This window comes from Quercus lobata, chromosome 5, assembly GCF_001633185.2.
Source record: "Quercus lobata isolate SW786 chromosome 5, ValleyOak3.0 Primary Assembly, whole genome shotgun sequence".
NCBI classification, from domain to species: Eukaryota; Viridiplantae; Streptophyta; class Magnoliopsida; order Fagales; family Fagaceae; genus Quercus; species Quercus lobata.
Genome location: NC_044908.1, coordinates 64,796,732 through 64,814,072, shown reverse-complemented (window position 1 = coordinate 64,814,072; position 17,341 = coordinate 64,796,732). Strand labels below are relative to the sequence as shown.

The 17,341-nt window shown below is 31.6% G+C and overlaps 1 protein-coding gene across 1 annotated transcript; it reads right to left on the bottom strand.

Annotated features, from left to right (window-relative positions):
- Window positions 1–8,110: 8,110 nt before the first annotated feature.
- On the bottom strand, window positions 8,111–13,729 carry LOC115989269 (protein lin-28-like). Its single transcript, XM_031112939.1, has 5 exons — window positions 13,460–13,729; window positions 12,909–13,063; window positions 12,223–12,276; window positions 8,990–9,035; window positions 8,111–8,701 (listed from the first exon to the last, which is right to left on the bottom strand). The coding sequence occupies exons 1-5, from the start codon at window positions 13,527–13,529 to the stop codon at window positions 8,157–8,159; spliced, it is 870 nt and encodes a 289-aa protein (XP_030968799.1). The 5' UTR covers window positions 13,530–13,729; the 3' UTR covers window positions 8,111–8,156.
- Between the last annotated feature and the right edge of the window lie 3,612 nt (window positions 13,730–17,341).

Here is a 17,341-nt window from a genome sequence, read left to right as displayed (position 1 = left end):
GCGACAAGTCATCCTCCCTTCGGTGAGTACATCTTGGCCTAGGGTGGACCATGGTGGGAGTGTAAATGGAGTCGTCATCTAGTTTAGGTCTAGGAACCATAAATATAGAGCCCTTCGTGGAAGGATTGATCTTTACCAAAGCACTTGTTCGGAGTTTAGGTATGGAGATGGGAAGATGTTAAGCACCCAACCCCACCCGACCCATGGGTTGGCTTCCACTCGTTGTATTCCAAGTCTTAATCTCATTAAAGGAAAATTTAACATGTTATTCTAATTCTCATACACACACTAGCATGCATCTAAAGCAAGCAAACATGACATAATCATCCCTAAGCCTAGTATTCATCTATCATGGCATTTAAGCATGTATTACTAAGGGAAGAAACATCACAAGGAAGATTCAAGCAAGCATATCAAGATATCAAGACATAAAAAACAAATGGATTCAACCAAGCATATCATGTTCATCAATCAAAACAAATGCATGTTTATATAATTATGCATGACTTACCCTACTTACCTCACTGCATCACTACACCTATGCATCAATGCATGGTCATGGCATGTGCATGTTCATGGTATTCAAACAAAACAAAACCCTAATAATCTTCAAAGGAATAGAATAAACAAAACAAAACAAACAAAAAACAAAACAAAAACAAAAACAAAAAAAAGCAAAAAAAAAAGGAACAGAAACTTAAAGATAGATAAAGTAGGTTAAACAAAGACTAAAACATGTAAAGAGAAACAAGGGAAAAACAAACAGAAAAGGATTTAGGGTTTTTGAGCATGGCTATGCGTGCGCATACATAGGGCATGCGTGCGCAGCCCAACAGTATGCGTAAACACAATACGAGAATGCACACACATGCACACAACATGTACTCGCGTACACGCAGTCCTACTAGCTCCATATTGTTTATGGGAATTTCCTTCACCAACACTTCATCCATGGACCTCTCATATGCCATCTATGGGAAACACATCGTTGGGCCTCTTGTATGCTATCCATGAGAACCACATCCATCAACCTCTCATACACCATCCATGGAAACCACATGTCAACCCACACTCACATCCATGGAAACCTGACCCACACTTCCTTGTTCATGAAAACCTTGTGCGTAACATTATCTAGTACCATTGGAATACTCCTTTGTTCGGTCTTTTTCTCAAATCAATTGTATAGTCTTCATGGGCTTGCACTTGTCCCCACTCCAATTGTGAAGAGGACCACGTCCCCGCTCCATCTATGAAAGGAACTAACCTTGCCACCTTGCCACACAACACTATGGGCTCTGATGCCACTTGTTGGGGAGAGAAATATCTTAGGGAGACTCCTTGAGTAGTTAATATAATATAATATATAAAGATATACCACTTTACCCAAAATCCTTAAGTCCAATGGGTATAAGCTTAAGCATGTTATATTAACCATTCACTCTTCTCATTAATATCCAATGTGAGACTCATTACTTGACCAAGTGAATATTCCAACAAATATCTTGTTGGGAAAAGAAATACCTTGGGGAGATAGTTATGAGTGTGTTGATCAAGTTGATTAGCTATTAACAATTGTAAAAGAGATAGTTAATAAAACCCAAAAACAAACTTAACTAATAATTTTGCATTTCAAAAAACAAGAGGATTTTTTTTTTAAAATGTTATGGTACAAAAATTTAAATAAATATTACTTATTGAATATTTAAAATATTCTCCTATGGAGATGTAAAATATTTAAAATGTATTGAGCCATCCCTGGAGATGTACACTAAATATGCTCCTATGTTAGTGCGAAACATCTTAAAGATAAGGTATTCGTGCCTTAACTAATTAAGTATACACCAAAAATATTAATATCTTACGGTGCAATTACACACAAACGGACACACACATTTTAATTCAAAACATTTTAATTGAAATTGTGAAATTTTAATTCAAAAATGAAATGTGTGTACATTCTTGTGTAACAAGATGTATGTAAAAGGATTTACCCAATACCTTATTTTTCTCACCAGTATAAATTTATTTACAAAAATATGTTATTATTCATATGAATGCCTTTAGAAAATAAGTAAAATATGCATATTATTTATTGTGAACTTGTTAAATTATTGATATATATATATATATATATATATATATATATATATATATATATCAAAGCTAATTTTGTCAATAATGAATATTTAAATGCCAATATTGATCTTCTAATTTTGTCTTTTTTATGGCTAAATAATTAAGTCTAGTTTCTACATTTGCTTTGCTCTCATAGGGGCTCAACCTCGCAGTGGTCCTTGTTGAGCCAATTTGGATTAAATGCCTTCTACTTAACCTATTGTCAACTAAAAGCCCAGCCAAGGTGCCCACGAAATCTAAAGTGGACATGAAAAATGTGATTAGCAACCCAAGACTACTCTTCTTTCAATAGGGAGCTGTGCAATACTTGGATGCCCATTTCAAAAAATTATTAATTTTATAATAAAAAAATTTTAATGTAAGAAATTAAATTTAAACAAAAACAAAACAAACAATATTATTTTGGGCATTTAATGACAATTACCTAACATAAATTAACTTGAGGACTAAATTGAATGAAGTTAAAAGTTAGAGAACTGAACTCCAAAATTTAATTCACAGAATTGAATTCAATTTTAGTAAAATTTAAATGGTTTGATTTGTAATTTAGCCTATAAAAAAAATTCAAATGTATATGCATATGTTTATGTTTATAAAGTTTTTATTTAAGTATTGTATTTAAAACAAATGGTTCTTAATTTCTACGACCTTTTAGGATTTTTAAATTGGTATATAAAGTTTATATAACAACTTAAAAATCCTAAAAGGTTTGGTTTTAGACAAACTTCAATATTTAAACATCATTTTTTACTTACTTTTGTCATATTTAATGTTATCCTAATTTACATGTTTTGTCTTATCAAAAAAAATTCACATGTTTGTTTGTTTTACCGATGCCATATGCATGACAATTCTTCGTGATTAAGAAGTTGTTTGATTATCCACTCTAGTTGATCCAATGTCACCGGACAAAATAATAATAATAATAATAATAATATATTTAAATTCATAGCCAACATCACTTTCTTCTACAATAAATTTTTAAATTAGTTAATTTCTATGTTGGTATTGAGAACCGGATAAACTACAAAGATGCAAGATAAAAAAAAAAAGGGAAAGGGGTAAATCCTCATATTTATATATTTATTTAGGAGAGAGAATTTTAGGAATGAATTTGCACTCTCTCTATTTGATTGAATATGATACAACTAGTTTTTATCTATTAAGAATTGGGACAAACTAATAGAAAAATGAATGTGAAATGGATTTGGTATGTTGTAGGCTTGATGTTGTGTATTTACCTTCAATTATATTATTTTCACATAGATATTTTCTCTTTTTCATTAATAGCATCTGTCGTTATTTATAGCATCTAATAGGACTTACTCCCCTATAATTCGATACAATGTACTAGCATTGTTATTTCAGGTATGGTCCAACAATGACTTAGGATTTTATATATATATATATATATATATATATTTGTGTGTGTATTTTTACATTTTTTATAAAATATTTTTAAATTTTCTTATGAATTTAATTATTTTATTTTTTTCAAATTTTTATTATTAATTTTACAAATTTTAAGAGTAATAAAATTAAACAAAAAACAAAATAAAACAAAAATTCATTATTTTAGTTGCTTAATGGTGATCATCTAAAAACATTGAATAATGTTAAAAGTTTAGGGACTAAATTGACCAAAATTTAAGTTACAGAACTTAATTGAATTTTAGGCAAATTTGGAGGGTGTAATTTTAATATAGCCTATAAGAAATCTAATGTATATGTATATGCATATGTTTATATTTATGTTTATGTAGTTCTTTGTTAAATATTGTATTCAAAAGAAATATTTTCTAAATTATAACACTTTAGAATTTTTAAAATGGTATATGAAATTAAACATGATTTGTTATAATTAATTAAGCATCTTATGAAAAATCTATAAATACAAAAAATTTAAAGGGCAAAGTTTTTTGTAACCTTCTTCTTAAAAAAAAAAAAAAATGGTTGTACCTTTAAGATTACAACTTCTCTCAATATCTTTTTATTTGATGTGAGTTTACATATCCACCATTGAATTACATTTTCTTCTTATATTCTCTATACTTGCAAAATTTTCAGAAATTTAAAGATCAAAAGCTATGTCAACAGTCTAATATTTAAAGTTTAAGTTTTTGTAGTTTAAATTTATGCATAAAAAATAAGTTTATTGATCAAATAGTGAATAACATCTGATTGACATGAAATTTGACATGTGTGTTGATGAACATGTACAAAATGCAATTCAATGGTTAGATCTTCAAAATATGTAACCATGTTAAATTTTTAGTGGGAGTTATAATCTTAGACTACTACCAAGTTTGTTACCAAACTTTATCCATATATAAATATTAAAAAAATAAAAAGTAAATTCTTGAATTAATATTTTATATTTTTAAATTGCGAAAGTAATTAGCTTAGTTTAAATGTCTAGGAAAACATATAGAGTTTTATAGTTAAGATCCTTTGGATTTTTTAAGATAACTTTATCATGGAGTTCGTGCAATACAATCCTATTCTTATCCATCTATTTTGAAATGAGTGAATTGAATATAATCATAATACCAATAAGTTGATAGTCAACTTTATGTATAATTCACGATGTGGTAAATCCCAATTCACTTACTTCAAAATGGATGGCTCAGTCATGAGTTCAATAAGGGCCGAGCTTTGAGGGTTGAACTCTAGTGTCAACGCTAGTTTGTCTGTTTGCCCATGCATTTTGCTCATATTGTACATTCTTGATTTTGAACTTGCTAAAGTTACCTCAAACCTTTTGAACTTCTCCATGTATTACTTCAATCATTCAGTCCTCCTTAGCCTCATAGCTCACTTGTTCTTGCCCTATGGCCAATTACGAGTCATTATTGATAACGACCCGGTTAATCCCTACTACCTTCATGAGCTCTAGTCCAAATGTTAAGGCTTCCTATTTAGTCTCATTGTTGGTGGTTGGGAACTCCAAAAATATTGCTTAATTCGGTTTTGCCCCTCTAAGGGAAGTCAACACCAACTATGATATGCCTACTTGGTGATTTGAAGACTCATTTACATCAATGACCTAATATTGGTCTTCACTTTGTTCTTTGTATTGGGAGTCTTTTGTACACTCTTGCTTTGTATCCTCATGAAGTGTGAATTCTACCACAAAGTTTGCTATGGCCTGCATAATGTCAAATTCACTCAATTCAACAGACCGCTGAATGAGTCCTCTAGACATTCGGTCTATGTAGGGATTTATTGAGGGGATAGAAAATCACTACAACAATGGTATGAGCTTAAAAGTAGGCCCTGCATTTTCTTGTGATTTTCACTAATGAAAAGTACTGAATTTTTCGAATGCATGTTTGCACTCCCCATCCATTCAAATGCATTTATAAGTACTTTGAAAAATGGGAAATATTTTTCAGTTGCTCAAAATGAGATCTTGTTCAAAGTTACTACTCATCTAATAAGGTTTTATGTTTTGATTAATTGCTAGTTGCCTAATTCAAGTTCACCCCCAAAAGAGAGTCTATGACTAAAAAACAAATTCATCTATTTGGGGAGTTATACCACCAAACCAAGAAACCTTTAGCATGTTATAAAATAATCGAAGTTTAAAATAGAAGGGGAAAAAAAAACGCATGACATACTGCAATTGTTAGAGCATAAAATAGAATAAAAGAAAAATGAGATGATTTATATTGGGTTATGTTACTTATATAAATATTATCTAGAACTGGAAACACTTATAATATCCAACATTCCTATCAACCAAGCATGTTTAGTTTAAAAGTCAAACAGAAAATATCACATGACTACATAAGGAGCTCCCCAATCATTGTGAAGAAAATGTTAGTTACTGGTTTTATACCCCAAAGTAAAGCTGCATTCTCTACCAGCCTGGCTACATGCATTATATATATATATATTTAAAAAGACCATTGGTATATGCATAGTGGGCCATTGACCTCATAAGTTTCTACAACTGCGGAACCAGTGATGTACGTAACAATTAATCAAACATAAAACCCAATGAAATAAGCAAGTTGCAATTAATCAAAACATAAAACCCAATGCACTCTCAATTATTCAATCAATCAAACACAAAAACCCAAATGAAGCTGCACTAGTCATGACCTACTATTACTTATCCATATGTTAGAGTATTTCCATCAATTTGTGCAAAAAAAAAAAAAATTGTCCGTATTAGCTTAATAACCTACTTTTTTTTTAATATTTTGTATATTCATTCTTTTCAAAATACCTTAAATCAGATTATCTATTTTACACTACATTTTATTAAAATATTAATTTTTTTTAATTATTTATTTTTCTTCACACACAACTACTATTTATCTATTTTCTTCATTCATCATCAGGATACATAAAAATAAATAATGTTAATGTAAATTTGTACAATTATTATAACAACCATATATTTTTATACAATTTTGCATAGCATAATATGAGTGAATTTTAAACTTAATTGGCTAAAATATTATACTTTATTTATTTATTTTGCAAGCACAGTGATCCTCGTTTTATTTACAAGGTATATTAGTACCTATTATGTATTTTCATGCATACTTTATACTTACAAAGGAAATCATTATTTTCATATATACACAAATTTTTTCTTTCTTTGAGGAAATATTTCAGGCACAATTTAATTATTCGAAATATTCTCTATAAGACAATAGAGGGCTAGTTGTTTAAGTCTGCAGGAAAGCCGTCTGGATTCGGCAATTCGTAAAGATCAGCTTTGAATTTGATTCATTCAATTCAACGCTCGCCAAACTTGGTATTGACTTGTAATTTGCAGCCAATGTTTAGGATTACTAAAGCAGAATTAAAGAGAAATTGACATTGCCGTCACGCTCACAAAATAGTTTCAAGTGTCAAATCAAACATAAAAGAGAAAACCCAATGCACTTTCAATTTTCTTTTCTTTTCTTTTTCCCTTTTTTCTGAGCAAGTAAGGTGCCGATTGCCGACTCTATCGTTCTAATTATCGTAGGGGGACCATCTCTAATAAGCTTATTCCAAAAGAGCTAACCCAGCTGCTGGAGATGGAATAGATGGTACGCAGTGGGCCCCCAGAAATTTCAAATGGAAGCCCAGGTTGTTAAAGTATGGACTATGGATTTAAGAGTTAGCCTAGTCAAGAAACATTACAAAAATCTCACCCTATAGAAGAAAAGATCCTATGCTTTATTTGAGAAACAATTTGGGAAATTTCCCAAGTAATGTATAAGAGGGGAGAGGATGGCTAAACAATGACATGACATGTACCCAAAAAAAAATAATTTTGTGAATTACCTTTAAAGGTGACGTAATAAATAAGTCAAAAATCTTATAGTTTAACTGATATTTCTTTGTGTTTTTAACAGAATAACAGATATGACCAGAGTTCGAATACCCCCACCCTATTATAATTATCAATTAAAAAAAATACATATTTAAGGCCTACCATATTCGGTGAAAAAAAAGACTACCAATTATTCTCTTGAATAGAGAAAATTAAAAGATTTAGCAAAGAGGATAACCAGAAACAAAGCCCCAATGTAATTAGTGCATGGAGCTCATTGAAGTTTGTAAATGTAGGTTTTACCCAAAAAAAAAAACTTGTTTTGAGCAATTAGAAGAGTTTTTCTTATTTTATTTTTTTTTTTTAAAAAGCTATATGTAATTTTAAAAACCTATGGGAAAGTGAAATAAAAAGGAAATTAATTCCCCCCTCCAAGCTTGTTCAAAGTACAAGCCTAAAGGAAAGGGAACGTCTCTAAAGTATAATTTACTCTATTTAAAAAAATTTCCCAACAAGCAACGCAAGAAAGACGTATAAAGTAGGGAAGACAAATGCATAGGTTTTAATACAAAAGTATTGATTATTCATTATTACAAACACCTTAATGCAAAAGAAAAAAAGAGAAAAAAAAAAAAAAAAAAGAAAAAAAAAAAAAAAAAAAAAAAAAAAGCAGTCCCCGCTTAATTAGGCTTTCATTTATTCAAACTTGAAAATGCTAGTGAGCTATAGCCTCCATAACTCACTTCCTAGGACTAACAGTGAGACAATTACTTGCCAAATGACCAAGCTGGCCACAGAAATGGCACCAAGCAACGCCAATCCATGTTTTCTGTCCAAACCCTGGCCATGCAGCAGCAGTGTCATTCTTTCTACCAAGGAAGCAGTACTTTGCTATATGACCCATCTCGCCGCACCTATAGCATGGCCCAAGACAAGGACGAGTTTCAGCATTGCTACCAGTAGTACTCCCGCTGCCACTGCCAGTTGCAATATTAATGGCTCTTCTCCTACTGTCTTGAAGCAAAGTTCCACCAGGACCAGTCACGTTGATTGCTTTCAATCTTTTTTCACGCCAATGCCCGCCCACAACGTCGAATTCGACCAGAGTGCCAGCCCGTATACGTATGTAGCCATCAGACTTCACAGAAGAGTAGTGGACAAATATGTCTTCACCACCATTGATTGGCCTTATGAAACCATAGCTCCTTTCATTGCTAAACCATTTTATAGTACCACTCCATCTTCTGTATGGTTGTGGCATTACTGGACTAACTGAAGGGAGACCTAACCACCAAAGAGAGTGTTCATAAAAATAAAAATAAAAACCTAACACACACAGAAAAATCTATGTGCCGTATCTAAAGAAATTATGTTCATCCAGAATATTAAGCTGATAGGCAAGAGACTCAGAAAGTAGTACGTGAAGCATGGCAAAATAATAATAATAATAACAACAACAACAACAAATGCATGAATATTGAAATTAGGCTATATAGCATATAGGTAAGCTCATAGAATGATTAACTAGAAAATGAAGTGACATTAAGCAATGCACTTGTTTGGTTTACTCACTTTCGACGCTGGTGAAGCCTAGGCTTGGTTCGCAAATCCTGTTTAGCTGTAACAAACAAGTGAAATGGAGGTGCATTATTGAAAAACAATTAGAAATTCAAAAGTTTTATGTTCAATATAATAATGAAAACACCTATGTGTGTGTTTTTATATAAAATTACATAAATTCATCTAGTAGATAAATTGATGTTCGAGTGATATTAGAGATATTATAAATTTCACTACATATCATTTACAAATTGATATGTTACTAATCATTAAAAAAAAAAAAAAAAAAGAGGTAATTCTAGCATTCATTTATTATAATTTAAAGTTTACTAATAAGATCCATGTTATATCAACCTGTAAAGATTATATAGTAAAATGTGTAGTATTTTAGCATTTTCCTATGAGTTTCTATATACTTTGTAACCTATTTATCCCTTTGGATTCCACATTAGTTGTCATTTATTACCTCCATTCTTTCAAGCTCTAGGGACACACACACATATAAAATAAGGGTGGAACTAAAATTTCATGATTGAAGGGGCCAATTAATAATAAATATAAAAAGTAAGAAGGGAAATTTGGAAGAGCATTCATATATATTTTTTCGGTTGAAAATTTTAACAAAATTTGTAGGTGAATATTGAATTTTTGAGAATTTGCAGGGCCATGGCCCCCAAGCCACTATGTAGTTTCATCTCTACATCCATGTAGAGTCATAAGAAAAGACTTTTTGTTTGAAGTCAATAAGTAAACAATGGAGAATCAACATTAAATTCAACAAAATCCAAGTGAAGCAAGTGGCTAGTAAAATTTAACAAACCAAGCCCTAGGAGCTTATTTGAAATCATAGATCAACTCGTGGAGACGACAAATAAAACCTAAAAATTCGGAATGAACATAACCAGGGGTTGAAACATATACACCTCACCTCACTAGAGATCATAGATCAACTTTTGCTTCGTTTTTTGCCATGGAACCATCATTGTGATGCTTCAATTTATAGACGCACTTGCATCACACAATATTTTTATCTGTTGGTGGTGAGACAAGGGACCAAGTGCCTTGTCGTTGGAGACCACATAATTAATTTATCATCCTTTACTAAACACCATTGTGAAAACTGAGAAATGTTTTTTATAAATAGATGGTTTAGTAATTGTATGGTTAATATGAGCTTTTTAGCACAAGTTAGGCTTAGAAACGCCACTTACGGATAGTGCTTGTATGGGGTGTTTATTAGTGGAAGAGATAAGATAGGTGGAGGTAGTGGTGGTGGAATAGATTCTAGTGAAGAAAGAGCTGTTAGTGCTGGTACTTGAGACGAGGTGACAACTGGTTTTTGGGATAAGATACCAGCTGCTGTTTGGGATGAGGTAGTAGCTGGTGAAAGAGAGCTACTGATAGGTGAATTAAGGGTAGGTGCATATGAAGGTGGTTAGGAGTAGAAGAAGGTGCAAGAATAGATGGTATAGGACAAGAATGAAGATACATAAGTGATGATAACCAAGAAGAGTAATCAATGGAGGAAGATGAGTCATGAGAATGTGTTAAAGAAGAAGAAAGAGTGTGAGTTGTAGAAAAGGAAAAGACAAGACTCTTCGAACAAACATGTCTAAAAATATATGTAAACTTGATTTGTTGTTTTATCAAAAAAAATTTAGCATTCTGAAACTGAAAAATAGCCCAAGAAAATGAACTATGTTGTAGTTTATGCTTATTATAAGGACGTAGGAAAGGATAGAAAGTACATCCAAAAGTTATAAGTTGAGAAAGACCTGGTTTGGCTTGAAACATATTTTCCCATGGAGATATGAAATTAAGCACTAAAGAGGGAGGTCAATTAATCAAGAAAACAAATGTGGATACTGAGGGTAGCAACTTGGTATGAGATATCATCGTTAAGGCTGCTCGACTCTTAATTATATGTCTATGTTTTCTTTCCACAACCATTTTTTTTGTGGAGTATATGAATATGAAAGCTCATGAAGAATATTATTTAAAGAGTAGAATCGTTGAAACTCATTTTTTAGTATATTTTCCACCACAATCTATGTGAAGGACTTGCATTTTGGTGGAAAGCGAGTTTTTATTTTTTATTTTTTTATATAGTAATTTCGAAGTGCATAAATGTAGTCAGGATATTATATTTATGTTTTATCAAGAAAACCCAAGCAAAAGTAAAATTATCCACAAACTGTAAGTAATATTTGAATCCATTATATGAGGTGGGGCAGGAGTCATCACAATGCAAGTTTATGCATCTTGCTACTGAAGCAAAGGCAATGCTTACAGTGTAAGAAAGAACTTTGAGACAGGAGTCATCAGTATGCAAGTTTATGCATCTTGTCACTGAGGCAATGCTTACAGGGTAAGAACGAACTTTGAGATTTATTTTGTAAGACCTAGACATATTATATACTGCAAAATCTATGATTTCTTAGTTGGAAGATGAGCAAAATCTTGAGTAAAGGAATTGACACCCTTGCAGGAAGTTATGGTAGTTAACACACAGAAACACCGCTTAACCTAAAAGCTTGAGCTTATAAATTTGGTCCAACTATGTCATATAAACCATTTACTTTTGTCATTATTGCTCAATATGAAATTTTATTTACACGTATATACCCAACATTTTATTTGTTAGATTGTTTACATTGTCCTTGAGAAATGAGTAGAGGATTCACAAGTTCTAGTGATGAAACCACTCTACGTATCTTTGTGAATTGATGCCTTCAGAGAATATAGCTTTTATAGTACAATGTTACCAACATAGATTGGACATGTTAGAAAGAAGCTACAGTGGGGCTTGTGAAGAAAGATTGTTAGGTATATTTGAGCAAGATGTGGTGTTCGAAGAAGAAGAAAGCTTGGATCTGAATAGAAAATACATAGAACAAGAAATACAAAGAAGAAAGAAAGGGAAAAGCATGTTGCACACACAACCAATTATTACTGAAAACGTGATTTTAAGTCATGATTTCAAACTTTAAAAAGTCACCTTTTCAGTTACAACGAGCAGTGTGTATAACATACATAGCCTAGAAAGACATGATCTGTATTCTATCCTCTATTCTCTCCACTAGCTTCGTCAACCTCGAGAATTTATTTACAAAAACAGTCCATGTTAATTCTCTTCTATCTCTTTCTCTTTCTTTCTCATATTTTTTAATATATGAAGTCATAGATATCGATCTTTACTAATAACTAATCAACGAAATTCTAACAACATATGCAAGAAAGCTGACCTTTGTAAAAGCAGTTGCGAGATCATCAACTTTGTATGAACACTCGCCTTTACCCTGCAAACATGAAGAAAAAGGCAAAAAAAAAAAAAAATGTTCAATTCTCAACCACACATATAATACTAGCATTCTTAGATACTTGCATTTCAATGATATTGTAGGTGTGGAAAGATGAAAAAAGTTAAATAAAAAACTTCTATATATTCACTCCGGAAGTAGAGGTTGTAGGTTTTTATTATATACTCTAGGAATATGTTCCTTTCCTCTCACATAGAGGTGGGTCCCATGGTGAGTGGAACCCATCCCTCTGTGAAAGGGAAAAAGTATATTCTGAAAATATATAATAATTTTCCTGTGACTGTAAGTATAAAAGTCAAATTAATAATTTTTACACCAACCAAACAATGTCCATACCGTTTTATTCATACTATTTCCAGGTAACAATAATACAAGATTTTTTTTTAGAAATAATAATATAATATGGATACATGTCATGTCACGTCTATATATTTCATAGAATAGCTTTATTTTGGACTTAATCGTCCCTTGCTCTATATAATTTATCATCACTCTAGAAGATATAATAAGCATTAAACAACAGTTCGACCAAAAAAAAAAAAAAAAACAATTAACAGAAATTATTCAGGCTAACATAAGTTTGCATGCATATCAGAAGATGAAGATCTAACCTTGTGATTTTCAGATGATGGGAATGTCTCATATTGAGACCCCTCAAATGGATCATCATCCATTTCATCCTCTGAGTCTTTCAGTTCGTCCTCTATTGCACTCTTTCCAAAAAACTCATACTGTATTGCTTCAAATGATAAATCTTCTGCTGCTTCTGCATAACAACAGTTGAAAACATGTCAAAAATTCAGAATATAGTGTAAGTTGAACCATACACAACATATCAACTTCCTATTCACTATGTTGTCATAAGTACGTATATATACTAAATTTTAGCATATTCCGGCCACCCTCTATTCTCCACTCCTCTTCCTCTTTCCTCCATTCCAAACTTACTAAAACCCTCGGAATTGTTCTAGATTATTCATATTCCATGTTAATCTGACTAAATTGAGTAAGCAAAAAGCAGTCTCTACACATATCGGTAATCTAATTAAGCGGGGGATTAGGACATATAATCATCACAAGAAACAAAAATATAAAAGATGTTTACAGTAAAAAGTAGATTTATATATATAATTATAATTATAATTTGAAAGTTGAAGCTAACTTGAGTCATCCTCATGACCAGGATCCGAAGCAGATGAACCACCAATATTTCCAGCTCTGAAGTCTTCCATATTAGGAAAGGAAGTTGGAGAAATAGCTAGAGGAAATCGTGGAGATTGAAACTTAGAGGGTTCCCTTAAGAAAGAAATCTGGAGCACTGTTTAGGAATGGAAAAATTGCAAGAAAAGAATCTAGGAGTTCATATAGGGAGAGCTTTTGAAGCAGCTGACAAGTAGTCAAAGAGTAATGAAATTGTATTTGCCATTTTGGTAAGAAAATCTGTATTCCATTATTACATTTTATCATCCAGCAGCTTCATATGCATGCATATGTTGTAGCCTTTTACGGCCACGTGTTCATATATAAAACGATGAAAAATGAAAATCTAGTAGAGATTCAGGTTTTTGTTGTGGAAACAACTAGTTCTTTCAAGGCATTGCTTGAATTCATTAATGGCCTTCTTATCCATGAAGAATCAACGGTTATTTTGCCTTTAAGAAAAGAGATTTGGCTTATCTTTTTTACGTAGGAGACAATCACTAGGCAACCTATGATACTCCAAATTGGATTGTTTGAGTGTATGTTATGTGGGTGTATAATGAGTCTTACTATGAATTTTAACTAGTTAAATCTTAGGTTTATAAGTGGTTGCGAAGTATCCCTAAGTCAACTTGCTTTCCTCGAGAATTTACAAAAATTTGATTGTTCATTTAACATTAAAAAAAAAATGATATAATTGTCAAATTATTAATTCAAAATTTTCTATAATTGTTAGGTTATTAATTCTTTAGTTTTGGCTCCGAAATAAACAAAAAGGTGAGTGCAGCATTCTCGAGGAGCTTTTGGAGGAAGGTGCGGAATTTCCGAGAATCTTTTGGAGGAAGGTGCGGCATTTTCGGGGGGTTGTTGGTGATATTTAATTTGGAGAGAGATGGGGGACGATGCTAAGTTTGCAAGGCCATTATAGGCTGAGCCACCAAAAATTATTTTATGAGACAGTCTTATAAGATTTCTCTCTCACAATATATGGAAACCACATGTGATACCTTCTTCAAGGCCACACACATGTTACAATGGCAAGTATAATGGAAAACAAAGTTGTAAGGTGAAGCAAATCTAAAACAATTGCTTCAAATTTGGATTTTTTTTTTGCAACATCCCACCTAATACTTCTTTTTTCCTTAAAACTAGCTAAACAAAGTTGATGTTAAAACACACAAAAAAAAAAAAAAAACCAAAACAAAAAACAAAAAACAAAAAACAAAAAACAAAACAAAAAAAAAAACAAAAAACAAAAAACAAAAAACAAAAAACAAAAAACAAAACAAAAAAATTTATTTTCCTTCCAAATAAGATGTTTATTAATGTTTACCATTATTTTTTTCATTTGAAAAAATTAAAAAAACTCCATAATCATCAAATTATTAAATCTTTAGTTTTGACTCCAAAACAAATAAAAAGGTGCATGCAACACTCACAAGAAGTTGCTAGTAATACTTTGGAGGAAGGTGAGGATGAAGCTAATTAAGTTTGCATGGCCGTTATGGGTTGGGCCACTGAAAATTATCTTATCAGACGATCTCAAAAGACCTCTCTTCACAATATGTGGGACCCACATGAGGTACCTCTTCCTGAACCACACACGGGTTACAATGACAATTACAATGGAAAGTAAGGTTGTAAGGCATTGGTGGCAGCTCCACATGCAAGCTAGGGTGGCAACTCCACTTGCCAAAAAATAATTATGTGCTAAACTAACCTTTTATGATCACCTTAATAAAAATATTGGATACCCTGACTTGAGAATTACAAAAATTTGGGTTCAATAAAAATAAAAATAGTGCTACATTCACAAAACTTTTCACAATAATTTCACAATAAATCTAATGTGGTAAGCTATTATTGATTCTAATTTGATTCCGATACTGATATTATTTTTTACCCACCAATAACAGCTTTTTGCATAAGTTATTCTAAAAATGTTGTGGATGTATCATTACTCCAAAATTAATTCTACCCCCTAAAACATAATCCTTAATCATTTTTTTAAAAAAACTTAAATAACAACAATAAATATTAACCCAAATAACAACAAACATAAATCAAACAAATACAAGACAAGACAAGACCAAACAACCAGTGAACAAATTATTCAAGAAAAAGATAAAAATCGCTAATTTTTTAAATTTGTAACTCATTCAACCTATTCAATAATTAAAATAGTTCATAATTTCATTTTTCCTTAAAGAATTATATTAAGAAAAATATTGTTGTTGTGAGTTCTCCTTGATGGTGACGACAGTTATACTTTTTTTAGCTTTGCAGTCGCAACAATTTTTCTCTCCTTACTCCTTAGTGACTCAACTCACAGTTGTAACAAATATCTCTCTCTCTCTCTCTCTCTCTCTCTCTCTCTCTCTCTCTCTCTCTCTCTCTCTCTCTCTCTCTCTCTCTTAATTTATTACTTTCATCTCAGCATTATCAATTCCCACTTTATCTATTGTCAAACCTTTTTTTCTTTTTATTAGTAGAAAGAAATTGTAATACTTCATGTATTTATGCGTTTTTTTGGTAACATTGATATATTCAAGTTATTACTTTGTTAGATTTTATATAATTAAAATTTCTTGGTGACCACCTTAAAAAAAATTCATAAAGCTACCACTATTGTAAGTCCAAGCAAATCCAATAAGATTGCCTCAAATTTGGATTGTCCTCTACAACATTTCACATCTTGCTTCTTTTTTCCTTAAAACTATCCCCAAAAAAAAAGTTAATTTTATAACAAAAATATTCATTTTCCATCCAAATAATATGTTATTAATGTTTGCCATTACTTTATCATATTTTTAAAAAATCTATAATTGTTAAATTATTAAATCTTTAGTTTTGGCTCTGAAATAGACAAAAAGGGGTGTGTGGAACTCACAAGGAACTATCAGTGATATTTTGGAGGAAGGTGGAGATGACGTTACGTTTGCACGGTCATTATAGGCCGAGACACACACATGTTACAATGACAATTGCAATTGTAAGGCAAAGTGAATCCATGAAGGTTGCCTTTATTTGGATTGTTCTTTGCAGCATCGAACCTCTTACTTCATTTTTCCTTAAAACTAACTAAATAATGTTAATTTTATAACAAAAATATTATTTTCCATGAAAATAAGTTTTTTATTAAAGGTTAGCAGTATTTTTGTCACTAAAGAGATCTCTATAATTGTCAAATTATTAATTATTTAGTTTTGGCTTCGATGCAAACAAAAAGGTGCGTGTGAATGTTGGCACTCACAAGGAGCGCTCAGTGATATTGTGAAGGTTCGATGACATTAATTTAGCAGTCATTATAGGCTAGGCCACGAATGTTTCACAATGAAAATTACAATGGAAAACAAGTTTGTAAGGGAAGATTGCCTCAATTTGGATTGTTCTGTGCAACATCCCACCTCTTTCTTCTTCTTTCCTTATACCTAACTAAACAAATTCAACTTTATAGCAAAAATATTTATTCTCTATCCAAATAAGCTCTTTATTAATGTTTAGCGTTATTTTTGTTATTTTAAAAAAAAAAATCTCCACAATTGTCAAATTACTACTTCTTTAGTTTTGGCTCCAAATAAACAAAAAAAGTGTGTGTGACACTAACGAAGAGTTGTCAATGATATTTTGGAGGAAGGTGGGGATGACGTTAAGTTTGCATGGCCGTTACGAGCTGGGTCATGCACGTGTTACAATGACAATTTTAATAGAAAGCAAGGTTGTAAGATGAAGCGAATCTAAGAAGATTGTCTCAATTTGGATTGTTCTCTGCAATTTTGGATCAAGAAGTTGGAATTGCTAGTAATCGCAGATCCGCATGTCCAAGTCTAATAGCTTGCTATCG